The sequence below is a fragment of the Homarus americanus genome, unplaced genomic scaffold (assembly GCF_018991925.1).
Source record: "Homarus americanus isolate GMGI-L3 unplaced genomic scaffold, GMGI_Hamer_2.0 scaffold49667, whole genome shotgun sequence".
Taxonomy (NCBI): domain Eukaryota; kingdom Metazoa; phylum Arthropoda; class Malacostraca; order Decapoda; family Nephropidae; genus Homarus; species Homarus americanus.
In genome coordinates, this window is record NW_024738608.1 from 2,256,266 (window position 1) to 2,275,193 (window position 18,928).

General features: G+C 41.4%; 1 protein-coding gene across 27 annotated transcripts; it reads left to right on the forward strand.

The window, feature by feature from the left end:
• The first annotated feature begins 5,163 nt into the window (after positions 1 to 5,163).
• Positions 5,164 to 18,670, forward strand: LOC121874104 (RNA-binding motif protein, X-linked-like-3). 27 transcript variants are annotated; one of them, XM_042378040.1, is made up of 6 exons: positions 5,164 to 5,247; positions 5,509 to 5,614; positions 8,660 to 8,806; positions 11,512 to 11,907; positions 14,644 to 15,039; positions 17,756 to 18,670. In XM_042378040.1, the coding sequence occupies exons 1-6, from the start codon at positions 5,236 to 5,238 to the stop codon at positions 18,571 to 18,573; spliced, it is 1,875 nt and encodes a 624-aa protein (XP_042233974.1). In that variant the 5' UTR covers positions 5,164 to 5,235; the 3' UTR covers positions 18,574 to 18,670. The 27 variants fall into 27 exon arrangements, with proteins under 27 accessions (XP_042233974.1, XP_042233960.1, XP_042233967.1 ...); XM_042378033.1 differs by lacking the exons at positions 5,164 to 5,247; positions 5,509 to 5,614 and adding an exon at positions 8,008 to 8,066 and having other exon boundaries at positions 8,320 to 8,806; positions 17,756 to 18,007; positions 18,152 to 18,670; XM_042378034.1 differs by lacking the exons at positions 5,164 to 5,247; positions 5,509 to 5,614 and adding an exon at positions 8,008 to 8,066 and having other exon boundaries at positions 8,320 to 8,806; positions 17,756 to 17,847; positions 17,992 to 18,670.
• Positions 18,671 to 18,928: the final 258 nt, after the last annotated feature.

An 18,928-nucleotide genomic window follows, 5' to 3' on the forward strand; every position in this document is an offset into this window, starting at 1 on the left:
ATTTGTTGCCACCAAACAAATCTCGTGATTTTTTTCTTACAAACAATGGCTTAGAGTATAGACACTTCTAAGACACTTTTATTTTATTTTACTTTACTTTCATCCTCTTCACCACTGATCGGCTCGTTAGCCGCTTGGGTGATCGGTCATGTCTCTGGTACTCCCTGTTGGCAAGTACTGGGCATGCACCGGCTCCTGAATGTACCTGAACCTGCTCCAGTGTTGGTCAAGATCTGGTCTTGAAAGAGCTCACACTCGGTGCCGTCACATCACTTTCTGGTAGATTGTTCCAAGAGTTCACAACTCCCACTCCGAAAAAGTTTGCCCTCACAGCTTTCTGGACCAGCAACGTCTTCAATCTTGAGCTGTGACCCCTTGTGGAGCGAGAGTCCGCCAAGCTCCAAGTAAGGACACTCGACTGAGTAGTGCCCCTTGAGATGCTTATACACCTCAATTAGGTCGCCCCTTGCCATTCTGTAGTATAAGCTAGGCAAGTTCAGGTGCTCCAATCTCTCAGGGTAGTTGAGGTGCCGAAGTGCAGGCACAAGTCTGGTGGCCCTCTTTTGAACATTTTCAACCAGCTGACAGTCCCAAGCATATCTCGGGGACCAGACGGTATCCCTCGCAAACGACCTAGAACCAATATATTTAATATGCCGGTTGGTTAGGATAACTTAATTAGTATTACATGGTTGACAGTGCCAACCAAACCTGTCTAATCTTACCTAACTTCCTAACGAAGGGGGGGGGGGGGAGCCCCACGGCATATTAAATACCTCAGGTCTAGGTGGTTTTGCGAGGGATACGTCATAGAAGAAAAGTGTCTATACTCTAAACCATTGCTTGCAAGGGAAAAATCACGAGATTCGGTTAGTGACAACAAATAAAATAATAGATTTTCTACTAGTTTTCTGATTTTGATCTCCAGATATCTCGGTTATGAGGAAAATGCGTCAAAAGTGTCAGAGATGAAAATCGTTTTGTTTTGTTTGAACTTATCATTAGCAACAAAAACAAATTCGAATTATGTCCTGTACTATAAATTAGCCCAGTTCAGTTCTATACATTTCAGCCCGTTAGGGAGTGCAAGAACAGAGCCTTACACATACTTGATCCTAGATTGCAAGCAACGGTATGCGTTGGACTGTAACTGTAGTGACTTCTAGTGCCGAAGGCAATCCATAGTTCTTAAATGTTCATTTTTGCACTGTATGCAACAGCAAGGACCACGATGTCTGAATCTACTGTCTGATCATTATCTACGCGTAAGCACACCTGACTGCGTGGGCTGTGTGCAAAATTTCATTAGTGTAAGCTTTCCATGATTACAAGGAGCTATGTTGACCTGGTTTACATTTGTAGACCGATGATGTCTTCATAGCATGTACTGATTAGTAAACATCTCGGTCTTTATGTTATTTCTCAAGAAAGACTGCTTGAATACTCTGCTTCAAACTGTGCACGACATAAACATCTCAGACAATGTGAATTCTCTTTACGCCTTCAGCTTAGTATTGTATATATAGTTCAACAATAACTTTGGCATAACTAAGGGAATTTTTGCAATTATGTGGTTTTAACAAGTTGATAATGGAAGCCACGTCAAATATCTTCACTTCAACTACAACGGAGGATGGATCTGTTTCGAGGCACGGGAGAATATAAAATTTATGACCATTGGATAAGAGAGAGGGAGGATATGCATGATTTTCTTAGCGGAAAAATTCCTCAAAATTTCCATCTCTTGCTTAACATGCAATGTAAAGTCGAGCAAATAAATTACAATTAGCCTCCAGGGCTACAAGGGTGGGGTGAGAGTGCCCTTTGCAGGTTGCCATGGGGATATTAAACAGCGATGGGATGTTTCTTTTAATAGTGTCAGTCAATGGCTTTGTGCACAACGAGAGTCGCTCCTCTACAAATGTTTCATATTGTAACTGGCTTACGTTTTGACCGTTCACTGAACCCACTGATGGTAAGGGCATGATTTATTTTGTAGCTGCTGTACAATTCTGCTCACTCCTCTTTGAATGGATTGCCAATTTCCTCTATCACTATTACGAGGCTTCTGAACTGATGACACATTTTCATGGTAGCGAATGTCATCATACAGTACTTTGAATGCAGGTAAGCTGAATCAAATTCCTTCACAACCCTTGCCACTTCAAGACCACCAATCATCCACCTTCTTAGACCTGATGGGTTGTCTGCATGTGAGGCCCACAACTTTACCACCGCCACCGCCTTTGAGAGCTTAATTTTATTGCTCATGATTATAGTCAAGCACTCTAGCGCAATTAGGCTGGACACATGACCAGACTTTTGAACAACAAATTTACCATTGTTGAGTTCTTCATACACTTGCAGGTGCTTGCTGGGTAAAGCCAATATGTCTCGGAGATGTACTGGAAACCAGCGAGCATAGTGATATTGATCCATAGCGAACATCCGTGGTGCCTCTTGACCACCTTAGAATACAATTATGAGATAGGTCAAACTTTTATAAGCTTCCACATACATTTAATTATATCTCTACCAAATACTTTCTTCCCAATATGAACAGTTCGGCCGTTTTTGGCAGTTTATCCGCTGGACTAATAACGGATCATTTGAGACGGAAATGAAGGTCAAAATTTCTTGAAACACAACAAAATACACTAGAAAAATCTGTTTTTGTTAGCAATTTCTGTGGTCGACCTCTTCCGAATCTTTCCAATACCGAACTCACAAATGAGTTCAGTAGGGGTGTGTGGGAGGGAGACGGGAAGTAAACAGTCGCTTTCGCTCCTCCCTTCCTTAATTTATTGATGTCGTTTATAATATTATAATTAATCAGTGAATTTAAAAAAAACTACATTCAGAAGGCCAGCAATATCCTCCTCATTTCCAGTCGTTTCAGTGCGATCCCACAATATTCTAAAATATTTACCTTGAATATAAGAGAGCTACCTAGATTGAGATGTGATATAGCTATACAATATTAAAAGTTCGATAGTTTTCTTACAAAACTAAACAGAAGTGAGAAAATAATACGTGTGCAAATAAAATAACACAACTTGGCATGTTACATGATTTACCAGGGCGCATCACATACACGTTACTGGTACCCTTTTAACACAAAAGCGAACACTTCTACCTTAACTATAACTTTACCCCCACCAAAATCCCCGGGATCTACACAGAGTTGCCAGCAGCACCTTGTGCCCTTGACAACATGTGAGGATGAGGGAGTGACGTGTCTCTCAGAGGTATAAAAGGGCGCGTCGCCTCGTTCTCACCAATATTTAGAGAATTCTGGAAGAACATATTCAGAATAAATGACGAAGACAATAGAAGCTTCTGCCAAGAAACAGAACAGGCAACTAAAACATATTTGAGCCAGAACACAGAGAAATGGAAACCTACCAATAAAATCAACCTCAACTCATTAGACATAAACAACCCAATAATTGCCCCATTAACTCAAAATGATATTGCAAAAACAATAGCAAGTTTCAAGAATAAAGCACCTGGCATAAGCCAAATTAATAAAATCGTACTTCAAAACATTCCTCAGTCTATGATCGAACAGCTCAAAAATATATACAATGCCTCACTCGCAACTGGCTTTTTCCCTACCAAATTTAAATTAGCCAAAATCAGACTCATTCCGAAAGCAGGAAAGAACCATACTCAAGCAGAAAACTACAGACCTATATCATTATTGGAAACACCTGGTAAAATATTGGAAAAAATAATCAACAACAGACTGAGAAATTTTCTAGACCAAGAAAACAAATATAACCCGAGACAGCACGGCTTTCGAAAACACCGAGGAACCAACACAGCAATAGCTCTAATATACGAATCAATTGCAAATGCTGCAAGTAACAGAGACCAATGCAACATAATTCTGAGAGATGTTTCAAAAGCATTTGACAAAGTCTGGCATGAAGGACTGAAGTTAAAAATAATCAAATTGGACATGCCTACCAATATCACAGCACTATTATGTAATTTCTTAGATAACAGACAGGCCAAATTAATAATCGACAACCATCTAGGACAAACCTTCATCCTTCATAGCGGAGTTCCCCAAGGCAGTAATATATCGCCGACGTTATACACTGTATACACGGCAGATATGCCGCAACCACGTCAATCAGAATACATAGCTTACGCAGACGATGTAACACAGATAGTCAGGTACCCGGGAAAGTCCAAACAAATGATGGCTATTAGAACATGCAGAGAAATAGAGGTAATAAACGACTATGAACGTAAATGGAAGATAAAAACCAATGTACAAAAACTCCAAATAATTCACATCGCAAAAACAAAACCATGCCCTATTATTGTTAACAACCAACAAATACCATATGCTGCCAAGGGAAAAACATTAGGACTCAAGATATCCAGATGTGGAATAACACCCCACATTAACGAAAGATTAGCTATGGCAAGATCACAACTTACTAAGCTCAAAAGATTCCGCCAATTGGAAACCAACACGCAATTGCACCTATACAAAGCACTGATCAGACCACACTTAGAATACCCCCCGATACCTCTGAACACAATCTCAAGAACCAATCAACTCAAATATCAAGCAGTGCAAAATATAGCCCTCAGAAGAGCGGCAAAACACCAACCACCATACACACAAACAGTACAAAACATACACACAGAACACGGCACAGACCCACTCAACATCAGAATACACACCCAAGCAAATGTAATATGGGAAAAAATCCACCAAGAACAGGATCCCATACTAAACCAACTAATTGAGGAAAACAACAACACATCGCACGGATGGTGGCCTAGAAGCAGGAAAAATGATAACGAAGAACCAGAGCCTCTATATACAAAATAACAACAAAATAACAATAAAATATAACAATAAAAATAACTAAAAGATGGGGATCATCCCTCCAGTGCCACAAAGACCTGGAGAGACCCCCCCCCCCCTAACAAAATATGCCCTCAGGACAACTTAGAACAACCTAGCTTAGCTTGGCTGAGACCGGCCTTCCCTGACCCCAAGAACCTCTCAACGCAGCACAGTTACGGAAGACAAAAAACACGTCTCCGCAAGGTGGATAGCCCACCTGCTGTTAACCTTCTCCTCTACTTCCCACTTCTAAACTTTTCCTTGTACTATACCCTTCTCCCACTCTCAGAGCCACTGCTCTCTTCTCTCCGTATAATCATCATCATCATCTCATCACAGTCAGCCAGAGATTCTCCGCCGTCATGAACACCTTGGTGAGTTGATCCAACTATTGTTATTACTATCTATCTATCTATCTATCTATCTATCCATCTTCAAATATGTGTGTATAATGATATAAGAATGAATATTAAAAACCAACATATATACAGGTACACAAAATGAGGACTAATTCATAAACATTACTTTATTCTCTTCACCACTTGTCTTGTTACTCATTACTGCCAAGTACTGGGCATGTACTCGACTGTATTATAATGCAATTCTCTATATTAACCCGTGTGTTTATCGTGCAGGTCGTTGTTGCTGCCCTGGCGGCCTTCTGCTTGGTTGCTGGAAGTGCTGAGCCTGATGCTGAACCCGGACATGATAGATACAGAGGCCATGGTAGCTACACACGCCATGGTAGCTATGTTCCTTACACTGATGGCTATCATGGAGGCTCCAATAAACATTACATCGGTAAAAGGAGTGCTGAAGCTCTGGCTGAATCTGAGGCTGAACCCGGACATGATAGATACAGAGGCCATGGTAGCTACACACGCCATGGTAGCTATGTTCCTTACACTGGTGGCTATCATGGAGGCTCCAATAAACATTACATCGGTAAAAGGAGTGCTGAAGCTCTGGCTGAGCCTGAGGCTGAACCCGGATATGGTGGCTATAGGAGCATTAGTCCCTACACTGGGGTCTATCGTCCAAGCTACGATGGACATTACATCGGTAAAAGGAGCGCTGAGGCTGAACCCGGATATGGTGGCTACAGAGGCTATGGTAGGTATGGTCATCACGCTGCGGTCTATCATGGACACCACCAAGGTAAGAGGAGCGCTGAACCCGAAGCCAATCCCAGCCACTATGGATATAGAGGCTACGGACGCTCCAGTTATACACGTCCTCTCTACTCCGGATCATACCACGGCTGAACACCTGCCATCACCGCCTACTTACTCTCGCTACTGACTGTATTATTGTTATCTTTAAAATGTTAATAAATATATAGATTGAATTTATAAAACCTGCGTTATTATCCGTTTTGAAAATTGCAATAACCATTGTTAAAATATAGTCTTTATTGTTGTTTGTGAATCACTCCTCAAATGTGGTAGGAGTTAAGAAAAGGAAGCAAGAATAGATTATGTAAGAAAATGATATGGATAAGACTGGAAATAATCTATTTCTCTAGCTAATACATGCACCACCTTTCTAGCTAATACAAACACCACCTCTATCTCCCTAGTATACTGTATATATATATATATATATATATATATATATATATATATATATATATATATATATATATATATATATATATATATATATATTGGCCTCTTATGCTGAGCTGTAACAAAGTCAACACTGAAATTAGCAAGATCAAAGAGACCTTAATCTTAATCGCCCCTGAGGCATTACGGTCCTGAACACTACGGTTGGAGCCCATTAAATTTGGGATCCTTTGAAATCAGTATTTATTGGGATTGGGACCCGTTATTACTAAGCTGGAAACCCATTGGTTAGGTTTGATTGTTATCAATTAGTGCTGGGAACTGTTTGACGAATCAACAGCTGATAGAGGGGACATGGCACTCCCAAAACACGAAGCAGATTAGCTAATAACCTGTAAACCAGGATAATGAAACCCTGACAGCATGGTGAGGGTTATTTTTATCTCAGTGTAGCAAGAACTTTCCAGGAGGGCATGATCACTGCACCCACTTGAATGGAAGAGGTGAGGCTGTGACGGGAAGAGGTGAAAAGCTAATGGGTTGTCTGCATGTGAGGCCCACGGCAGCCCCACCGCCTTTAGCTTATTTTTATTGCTCTTGATTATAGTCAAGCAATCTAGCGCAATTAGGCTGGACACATGACCAGACTTTTGAACAACAGATTTACCATTCTTGAGTTCTTCATACACTTGCGGGTGCTTGCTGGGTAAAGCCAATATGTCTCGGAGATGTACTGGAAACCAGCGAGCATAGCGAACATCCATGGTGCCATTTGACCACCTTAGAATACAATTATGAGATGGGTCCAACTTTTATAAGCTTCCACATAGGTTTAATTAAATCTCTACCAAATACTTTCGTCCCAATATGAACAGTTCGGCCCTTTTTGGCAGCTTATCCGCTGGACTAATAACGGATCATTTGCGTCGGAAATGAAGGTCAAAATTTCTTGAAACACAACAAAATACACCAGAACAACCTGTTTTTGTTAGTAATTTCTGTGGTCGACCTCTTCCGAATCTTTCCAATACCAAACTCACAAATGAATCCAGGAGGGCTATGTGGGAGGGAGACGGGAAGTAAACAGTGGTTTTCGCTCCTCCCTTCCTTAATTTATTGATGTCGTTTATAATATTACAATTAATCAGTGAATTAAAAAAAACCGTCATTTAGAAGGCCAGCAATATCCTCCTCATTTCCGGTCGTTTCAGTGCGATCCCAAAATATTCTAAAATATTTTCCTTGAACATACGAGAGCTACCTGGATTAAGATGTGATATATCTATAAAATATTAAAAGTTCAAAAGTTTTCTTACAAAACTAAACAGAACTGAGAAAATAATACGTGTGCAAATAAAAATAACACAACTTGGCATGTTACATGATTTACCAGGGCGCATTACATACACGTTACCCTTTTAACTCAAAAGCGAACACTTCTACCTTAACTATAACTTTACCCCCACCAAAATCCCCGGGATCTACACAGAGTTGCCAGCAGCACCTTGTGCCCTTGACAACATGTGAGGATGAGGGAGTGACGTGTCTCTCAGAGGTATAAAAGGGCGCGTCGCCTCGTTCTCATCACAGTCAGCCAGAGATTCTCCGCCGTCATGAACACCTTGGTGAGTTGATCCAACTATTGTTATTACTATCTATCTATCTATCTATCCATCTTCAAATATGTGTGTATAATGATATAAGAATGAATATTAAAAACCAACATATATACAGGTACACAAAATGAGGACTAATTCATAAACATTACTTTATTCTCTTCACCACTTGTCTTGTTACTCATTACTGCCAAGTACTGGGCATGTACTCGACTGTATTATAATGCAATTCTCTATATTAACCCGTGTGTTTATCGTGCAGGTCGTTGTTGCTGCCCTGGCGGCCTTCTGCTTGGTTGCTGGAAGTGCTGAGCCTGATGCTGAACCCGCACATGGTAGCTACAGAAGCCATGGTAGCTATGTTCCTTACACTGGGGGCTATCATGGAGGCTCCAATAAACATTACATCGGTAAAAGGAGTGCTGAGGCTCTGGCTGAGCCTGAGGCTGAACCCGGATATGGTAGCTACAGAGGCCATGGTAGCTACAGAAGCCATGGTAGCTATGTTCCTTACACTGGTGGCTATCATGGAGGCTCCAATAAACATTACATCGGTAAAAGGAGTGCTGAGGCTCTGGCTGAGCCTGAGGCTGAACCCGGACATGGTAGCTATGTTCCTTACACTGGGGGCTATCATGGAGGCTCCAATAAACATTACATCGGTAAAAGGAGTGCTGAAGCTCTGGCTGAGCCTGAGGCTGAACCCGGACATGATAGCTACAGAGGCCATGGTAGCTACACACGCCATGGTAGCTATGTTCCTTACACTGGGGGCTATCATGGAGGCTCCAATAAACATTACATCGGTAAAAGGAGTGCTGAAGCTCTGGCTGAGCCTGAGGCTGAACCCGGACATGATAGCTACAGAGGCCATGGTAGCTACACACGCCATGGTAGCTATGTTCCTTACACTGGTGGCTATCATGGAGGCTCCAATAAACATTACATCGGTAAAAGGAGTGCTGAAGCTCTGGCTGAGCCTGAGGCTGAACCCGGATATGGTGGCTACAGAGGCTATGGTAGGTATGGTCATCACGCTGCGGTCTATCATGGACACCACCAAGGTAAGAGGAGCGCTGAACCCGAAGCCAATCCCAGCCACTATGGATATAAAGGCTACGGACGCTCCAGTTATACACGTCCTCTCTACTCCGGATCATACCACGGCTGAACACCTGCCATCACCGCCTACTGACTCTAACTTACTCTCGCTACTGACTGTATTATTGTTATCTTTAAAATGTTAATAAATATATAGATTGAATTTATAAAACCTGCGTTATTATCCGTTTTGAAAATTGCAATAACCATTGTTAAAATATAGTCTTTATTGTTGTTTGTGAATCACTCCTCAAATGTGGTAGGAGTTAAGAAAAGGAAGCAAGAATAGATTATGTAAGAAAATATATGGATAAGACTGGAAATAATCTATTTCTCTAGCTAATACATGCACCACCTTTCTAGCTAATACAAACACCACCTCTATCTCCCTAGTATACTGTATATATATATATATATATATATATATATATATATATATATATATATATATATATATATATATATATATATATATATATATATTGGCCTCTTATGCTGAGCTGTAACAAAGTCAACACTGAAATTAGCAAGATCAAAGAGACCTTAATCTTAATCGCCCCTGAGGCATTACGGTCCTGAACACTACGGTTGGAGCCCATTAAATTTGGGATCCTTTGAAATCAGTATTTATTGGGATTGGGACCCGTTATTACTAAGCTGGAAACCCATTGGTTAGGTTTGATTGTTATCAATTAGTGCTGGGAACTGTTTGACGAATCAACAGCTGATAGAGGGGACATGGCACTCCCAAAACACGAAGCAGATTAGCTAATAACCTGTAAACCAGGATAATGAAACCCTGACAGCATGGTGAGGGTTATTTTTATCTCAGTGTAGCAAGAACTTTCCAGGAGGGCATGATCACTGCACCCACTTGAATGGAAGAGGTGAGGCTGTGACGGGAAGAGGTGAAAAGCTAATGGGTTGTCTGCATGTGAGGCCCACGGCAGCCCCACCGCCTTTAGCTTATTTTTATTGCTCTTGATTATAGTCAAGCAATCTAGCGCAATTAGGCTGGACACATGACCAGACTTTTGAACAACAGATTTACCATTCTTGAGTTCTTCATACACTTGCGGGTGCTTGCTGGGTAAAGCCAATATGTCTCGGAGATGTACTGGAAACCAGCGAGCATAGCGAACATCCATGGTGCCATTTGACCACCTTAGAATACAATTATGAGATGGGTCCAACTTTTATAAGCTTCCACATAGGTTTAATTAAATCTCTACCAAATACTTTCGTCCCAATATGAACAGTTCGGCCCTTTTTGGCAGCTTATCCGCTGGACTAATAACGGATCATTTGCGTCGGAAATGAAGGTCAAAATTTCTTGAAACACAACAAAATACACCAGAACAACCTGTTTTTGTTAGTAATTTCTGTGGTCGACCTCTTCCGAATCTTTCCAATACCAAACTCACAAATGAATCCAGGAGGGCTATGTGGGAGGGAGACGGGAAGTAAACAGTGGTTTTCGCTCCTCCCTTCCTTAATTTATTGATGTCGTTTATAATATTACAATTAATCAGTGAATTAAAAAAAACCGTCATTTAGAAGGCCAGCAATATCCTCCTCATTTCCGGTCGTTTCAGTGCGATCCCAAAATATTCTAAAATATTTTCCTTGAACATACGAGAGCTACCTGGATTAAGATGTGATATATCTATAAAATATTAAAAGTTCAAAAGTTTTCTTACAAAACTAAACAGAACTGAGAAAATAATACGTGTGCAAATAAAAATAACACAACTTGGCATGTTACATGATTTACCAGGGCGCATTACATACACGTTACCCTTTTAACTCAAAAGCGAACACTTCTACCTTAACTATAACTTTACCCCCACCAAAATCCCCGGGATCTACACAGAGTTGCCAGCAGCACCTTGTGCCCTTGACAACATGTGAGGATGAGGGAGTGACGTGTCTCTCAGAGGTATAAAAGGGCGCGTCGCCTCGTTCTCATCACAGTCAGCCAGAGATTCTCCGCCGTCATGAACACCTTGGTGAGTTGATCCAACTATTGTTATTACTATCTATCTATCTATCTATCCATCTTCAAATATGTGTGTATAATGATATAAGAATGAATATTAAAAACCAACATATATACAGGTACACAAAATGAGGACTAATTCATAAACATTACTTTATTCTCTTCACCACTTGTCTTGTTACTCATTACTGCCAAGTACTGGGCATGTACTCGACTGTATTATAATGCAATTCTCTATATTAACCCGTGTGTTTATCGTGCAGGTCGTTGTTGCTGCCCTGGCGGCCTTCTGCTTGGTTGCTGGAAGTGCTGAGCCTGATGCTGAACCCGCACATGGTAGCTACAGAAGCCATGGTAGCTATGTTCCTTACACTGGGGGCTATCATGGAGGCTCCAATAAACATTACATCGGTAAAAGGAGTGCTGAGGCTCTGGCTGAGCCTGAGGCTGAACCCGGATATGGTAGCTACAGAGGCCATGGTAGCTACAGAAGCCATGGTAGCTATGTTCCTTACACTGGTGGCTATCATGGAGGCTCCAATAAACATTACATCGGTAAAAGGAGTGCTGAGGCTCTGGCTGAGCCTGAGGCTGAACCCGGACATGGTAGCTATGTTCCTTACACTGGGGGCTATCATGGAGGCTCCAATAAACATTACATCGGTAAAAGGAGTGCTGAAGCTCTGGCTGAGCCTGAGGCTGAACCCGGACATGATAGCTACAGAGGCCATGGTAGCTACACACGCCATGGTAGCTATGTTCCTTACACTGGGGGCTATCATGGAGGCTCCAATAAACATTACATCGGTAAAAGGAGTGCTGAAGCTCTGGCTGAGCCTGAGGCTGAACCCGGACATGATAGCTACAGAGGCCATGGTAGCTACACACGCCATGGTAGCTATGTTCCTTACACTGGTGGCTATCATGGAGGCTCCAATAAACATTACATCGGTAAAAGGAGTGCTGAAGCTCTGGCTGAGCCTGAGGCTGAACCCGGATATGGTGGCTACAGAGGCTATGGTAGGTATGGTCATCACGCTGCGGTCTATCATGGACACCACCAAGGTAAGAGGAGCGCTAAACCCGAAGCCAATCCCAGCCACTATGGATATAAAGGCTACGGACGCTCCAGTTATACACGTCCTCTCTACTCCGGATCATACCACGGCTGAACACCTGCCATCACCGCCTACTGACTCTAACTTACTCTCGCTACTGACTGTATTATTGTTATCTTTAAAATGTTAATAAATATATAGATTGAATTTATAAAACCTGCGTTATTATCCGTTTTGAAAATTACAATAACCATTGTTAAAATATAGTCTTTATTGTTGTTTGTGAATCACTCCTCAAATGTGGTAGGAGTTAAGAAAAGGAAGCAAGAATAGATTATGTAAGAAAATTATATGGATAAGACTGGAAATAATCTATTTCTCTAGCTAATACATGCACCACCTTTCTAGCTAATACAAACACCACCTCTATCTCCCTAATATACTGTATATATATATATATATATATATATATATATATATATATATATATATATATATATATATATATATATATATATATATATATATATATATATATATATATATATATATATATATTGGCCTCTTATGCTGAGCTGTAACAAAGTCAACACTGAAATTAGCAAGATCAAAGAGACCTTAATCTTAATCGCCCCTGAGGCATTACGGTCCTGAACACTACGGTTGGAGCCCATTAAATTTGGGATCCTTTGAAATCAGTATTTATTGGGATTGGGACCCGTTATTACTAAGCTGGAAACCCATTGGTTAGGTTTGATTGTTATCAATTAGTGCTGGGAACTGTTTGACGAATCAACAGCTGATAGAGGGGACATGGCACTCCCAAAACACGAAGCAGATTAGCTAATAACCTGTAAACCAGGATAATGAAACCCTGACAGCATGGTGAGGGTTATTTTTATCTCAGTGTAGCAAGAACTTTCCAGGAGGGCATGATCACTGCACCCACTTGAATGGAAGAGGTGAGGCTGTGACGGGAAGAGGTGAAAAGCTAATGGGTTGTCTGCATGTGAGGCCCACGGCAGCCCCACCGCCTTTAGCTTATTTTTATTGCTCTTGATTATAGTCAAGCAATCTAGCGCAATTAGGCTGGACACATGACCAGACTTTTGAACAACAGATTTACCATTCTTGAGTTCTTCATACACTTGCGGGTGCTTGCTGGGTAAAGCCAATATGTCTCGGAGATGTACTGGAAACCAGCGAGCATAGCGAACATCCATGGTGCCATTTGACCACCTTAGAATACAATTATGAGATGGGTCCAACTTTTATAAGCTTCCACATAGGTTTAATTAAATCTCTACCAAATACTTTCGTCCCAATATGAACAGTTCGGCCCTTTTTGGCAGCTTATCCGCTGGACTAATAACGGATCATTTGCGTCGGAAATGAAGGTCAAAATTTCTTGAAACACAACAAAATACACCAGAACAACCTGTTTTTGTTAGTAATTTCTGTGGTCGACCTCTTCCGAATCTTTCCAATACCAAACTCACAAATGAATCCAGGAGGGCTATGTGGGAGGGAGACGGGAAGTAAACAGTGGTTTTCGCTCCTCCCTTCCTTAATTTATTGATGTCGTTTATAATATTACAATTAATCAGTGAATTAAAAAAAACCGTCATTTAGAAGGCCAGCAATATCCTCCTCATTTCCGGTCGTTTCAGTGCGATCCCAAAATATTCTAAAATATTTTCCTTGAACATACGAGAGCTACCTGGATTAAGATGTGATATATCTATAAAATATTAAAAGTTCAAAAGTTTTCTTACAAAACTAAACAGAACTGAGAAAATAATACGTGTGCAAATAAAAATAACACAACTTGGCATGTTACATGATTTACCAGGGCGCATTACATACACGTTACCCTTTTAACTCAAAAGCGAACACTTCTACCTTAACTATAACTTTACCCCCACCAAAATCCCCGGGATCTACACAGAGTTGCCAGCAGCACCTTGTGCCCTTGACAACATGTGAGGATGGGGGAGTGACGTGTCTCTCAGAGGTATAAAAGGGCGCGTCGCCTCGTTCTCATCACAGTCAGCCAGAGATTCTCCGCCGTCATGAACACCTTGGTGAGTTGATCCAACTATTGTTATTACTATCTATCTATCTATCTATCCATCTTCAAATATGTGTGTATAATGATATAAGAATGAATATTAAAAACCAACATATATACAGGTACACAAAATGAGGACTAATTCATAAACATTACTTTATTCTCTTCACCACTTGTCTTGTTACTCATTACTGCCAAGTACTGGGCATGTACTCGACTGTATTATAATGCAATTCTCTATATTAACCCGTGTGTTTATCGTGCAGGTCGTTGTTGCTGCCCTGGCGGCCTTCTGCTTGGTTGCTGGAAGTGCTGAGCCTGATGCTGAACCCGCACATGGTAGCTACAGAAGCCATGGTAGCTATGTTCCTTACACTGGGGGCTATCATGGAGGCTCCAATAAACATTACATCGGTAAAAGGAGTGCTGAGGCTCTGGCTGAGCCTGAGGCTGAACCCGGATATGGTAGCTACAGAGGCCATGGTAGCTACAGAAGCCATGGTAGCTATGTTCCTTACACTGGTGGCTATCATGGAGGCTCCAATAAACATTACATCGGTAAAAGGAGTGCTGAGGCTCTGGCTGAGCCTGAGGCTGAACCCGGACATGGTAGCTATGTTCCTTACACTGGGGGCTATCATGGAGGCTCCAATAAACATTACATCGGTAAAAGGAGTGCTGAAGCTCTGGCTGAGCCTGAGGCTGAACCCGGACATGATAGCTACAGAGGCCATGGTAGCTACACACGCCATGGTAGCTATGTTCCTTACACTGGGGGCTATCATGGAGGCTCCAATAAACATTACATCGGTAAAAGGAGTGCTGAAGCTCTGGCTGAGCCTGAGGCTGAACCCGGACATGATAGCTACAGAGGCCATGGTAGCTACACACGCCATGGTAGCTATGTTCCTTACACTGGTGGCTATCATGGAGGCTCCAATAAACATTACATCGTAAAAGGAGTGCTGAAGCTCTGGCTGAGCCTGAGGCTGAACCCGGATATGGTGGCTATAGGAGCATTAGTCCCTACACTGGGGTCTATCGTCCAAGCTACGATGGACATTACATCGGTAAAAGGAGCGCTGAACCCGAAGCCAATCAATCCCAGCCACTTCATGGATATAGAAGGGTTACATGACGCCCAGTTATATTAATCTCTACCTGATCATACCACGGCTGAACACCTGCCATCACCACCTCTTACTGACTCTAACTTACTCGCTGATTGACTGGTATTATTGTTATCTTTAAAAAAGACAAATATATAGATTGAATTTATAAAACTCCATAAGATATCCGTTTTGAAATTGCAATAACTATTGTTAAAAAATATAGTCTTTATTGTTGTTTATGAATCACTCCTCAAATGTGGTAGAGCTATAAAGGAAGCTAAAGAATAGATTATGTAAGAAAATGATATGGATAAGACTGAAATAATCTATTTCTCTTAAAATAATAAGCATGCACCACCTTTCTAGCTGCTAATAAATACAAAACACCAATTCCTCTATCTCCTAGTATACTGTATATATATATATATATATATATATATATATATATATATATATATATATATATATATATATATATATATATATATTGGCCTCTTATGCTGAGCTGTAACAAAGTCAACACTGAAATTAGCAAGATCAAAGAGACCTTAATCTTAATCGCCCCTGAGGCATTACGGTCCTGAACACTACGGTTGGAGCCCATTAAATTTGGGATCCTTTGAAATCAGTATTTATTGGGATTGGGACCCGTTATTACTAAGCTGGAAACCCATTGGTTAGGTTTGATTGTTATCAATTAGTGCTGGGAACTGTTTGACGAATCAACAGCTGATAGAGGGGACATGGCACTCCCAAAACACGAAGCAGATTAGCTAATAACCTGTAAACCAGGATAATGAAACCCTGACAGCATGGTGAGGGTTATTTTTATCTCAGTGTAGCAAGAACTTTCCAGGAGGGCATGATCACTGCACCCACTTGAATGGAAGAGGTGAGGCTGTGACGGGAAGAGGTGAAAAGCTAATGGGTTGTCTGCATGTGAGGCCCACGGCAGCCCCACCGCCTTTAGCTTATTTTTATTGCTCTTGATTATAGTCAAGCAATCTAGCGCAATTAGGCTGGACACATGACCAGACTTTTGAACAACAGATTTACCATTCTTGAGTTCTTCATACACTTGCGGGTGCTTGCTGGGTAAAGCCAATATGTCTCGGAGATGTACTGGAAACCAGCGAGCATAGCGAACATCCATGGTGCCATTTGACCACCTTAGAATACAATTATGAGATGGGTCCAACTTTTATAAGCTTCCACATAGGTTTAATTAAATCTCTACCAAATACTTTCGTCCCAATATGAACAGTTCGGCCCTTTTTGGCAGCTTATCCGCTGGACTAATAACGGATCATTTGCGTCGGAAATGAAGGTCAAAATTTCTTGAAACACAACAAAATACACCAGAACAACCTGTTTTTGTTAGTAATTTCTGTGGTCGACCTCTTCCGAATCTTTCCAATACCAAACTCACAAATGAATCCAGGAGGGCTATGTGGGAGGAGACGGGAAGTAAACAGTGGTTTTCGCTCCTCCCTTCCTTAATTTATTGATGTCGTTTATAATATTACAATTAATCAGTGAATTAAAAAAAACCGTCATTTAGAAGGCCAGCAATATCCTCCTCATTTCCGGTCGTTTCAGTGCGATCCCAAAATATTCTAAAATATTTTCCTTGAACATACGAGAGCTACCTGGATTAAGATGTGATATATCTATAAAATATTAAAAGTTCAAAAGTTTTCTTACAAAACTAAACAGAACTGAGAAAATAATACGTGTGCAAATAAAAATAACACAACTTGGCATGTTACATGATTTACCAGGGCGCATTACATACACGTTACCCTTTTAACTCAAAAGCGAACACTTCTACCTTAACTATAACTTTACCCCCACCAAAATCCCCGGGATCTACACAGAGTTGCCAGCAGCACCTTGTGCCCTTGACAACATGTGAGGATGAGGGAGTGACGTGTCTCTCAGAGGTATAAAAGGGCGCGTCGCCTCGTTCTCATCACAGTCAGCCAGAGATTCTCCGCCGTCATGAACACCTTGGTGAGTTGATCCAACTATTGTTATTACTATCTATCTATCTATCTATCCATCTTCAAATATGTGTGTATAATGATATAAGAATGAATATTAAAAACCAACATATATACAGGTACACAAAATGAGGACTAATTCATAAACATTACTTTATTCTCTTCACCACTTGTCTTGTTACTCATTACTGCCAAGTACTGGGCATGTACTCGACTGTATTATAATGCAATTCTCTATATTAACCCGTGTGTTTATCGTGCAGGTCGTTGTTGCTGCCCTGGCGGCCTTCTGCTTGGTTGCTGGAAGTGCTGAGCCTGATGCTGAACCCGCACATGGTAGCTACAGAAGCCATGGTAGCTATGTTCCTTACACTGGGGGCTATCATGGAGGCTCCAATAAACATTACATCGGTAAAAGGAGTGCTGAGGCTCTGGCTGAGCCTGAGGCTGAACCCGGATATGGTAGCTACAGAGGCCATGGTAGCTACAGAAGCCATGGTAGCTATGTTCCTTACACTGGTGGCTATCATGGAGGCTCCAATAAACATTACATCGGTAAAAGGAGTGCTGAGGCTCTGGCTGAGCCTGAGGCTGAACCCGGACATGGTAGCTATGTTCCTTACACTGGGGGCTATCATGGAGGCTCCAATAAACATTACATCGGTAAAAGGAGTGCTGAAGCTCTGGCTGAGCCTGAGGCTGAACCCGGACATGATAGCTACAGAGGCCATGGTAGCTACACACGCCATGGTAGCTATGTTCCTTACACTGGGGGCTATCATGGAGGCTCCAATAAACATTACATCGGTAAAAGGAGTGCTGAAGCTCTGGCTGAGCCTGAGGCTGAACCCGGACATGATAGCTACAGAGGCCATGGTAGCTACACACGCCATGGTAGCTATGTTCCTTACACTGGTGGCTATCATGGAGGCTCCAATAAACATTACATCGGTAAAAGGAGTGCTGAAGCTCTGGCTGAGCCTGAGGCTGAACCCGGATATGGTGGCTACAGAGGCTATGGTAGGTATGGTCATCACGCTGCGGTCTATCATGGACACCACCAAGGTAAGAGGAGCGCTGAACCCGAAGCCAATCCCAGCCACTATGGATATAAAGGCTACGGACGCTCCAGTTATACACGTCCTCTCTACTCCGGATCATACCACGGCTGAACACCTGCCATCACCGCCTACTGACTCTAACTTACTCTCGCTACTGACTGTATTATTGTTATCTTTAAAATGTTAATAAATATATAGATTGAATTTATAAAACCTGCGTTATTATCCGTTTTGAAAATTGCAATAACCATTGTTAAAATATAGTCTTTATTGTTGTTTGTGAATCACTCCTCAAATGTGGTAGGAGTTAAGAAAAGGAAGCAAGAATAGATTATGTAAGAAAATGATATGGATAAGACTGGAAATAATCTATTTCTCTAGCTAATACATGCACCACCTTTCTAGCTAATACAAACACCACCTCTATCTCCCTAGTATACTGTATATATATATATATATATATATA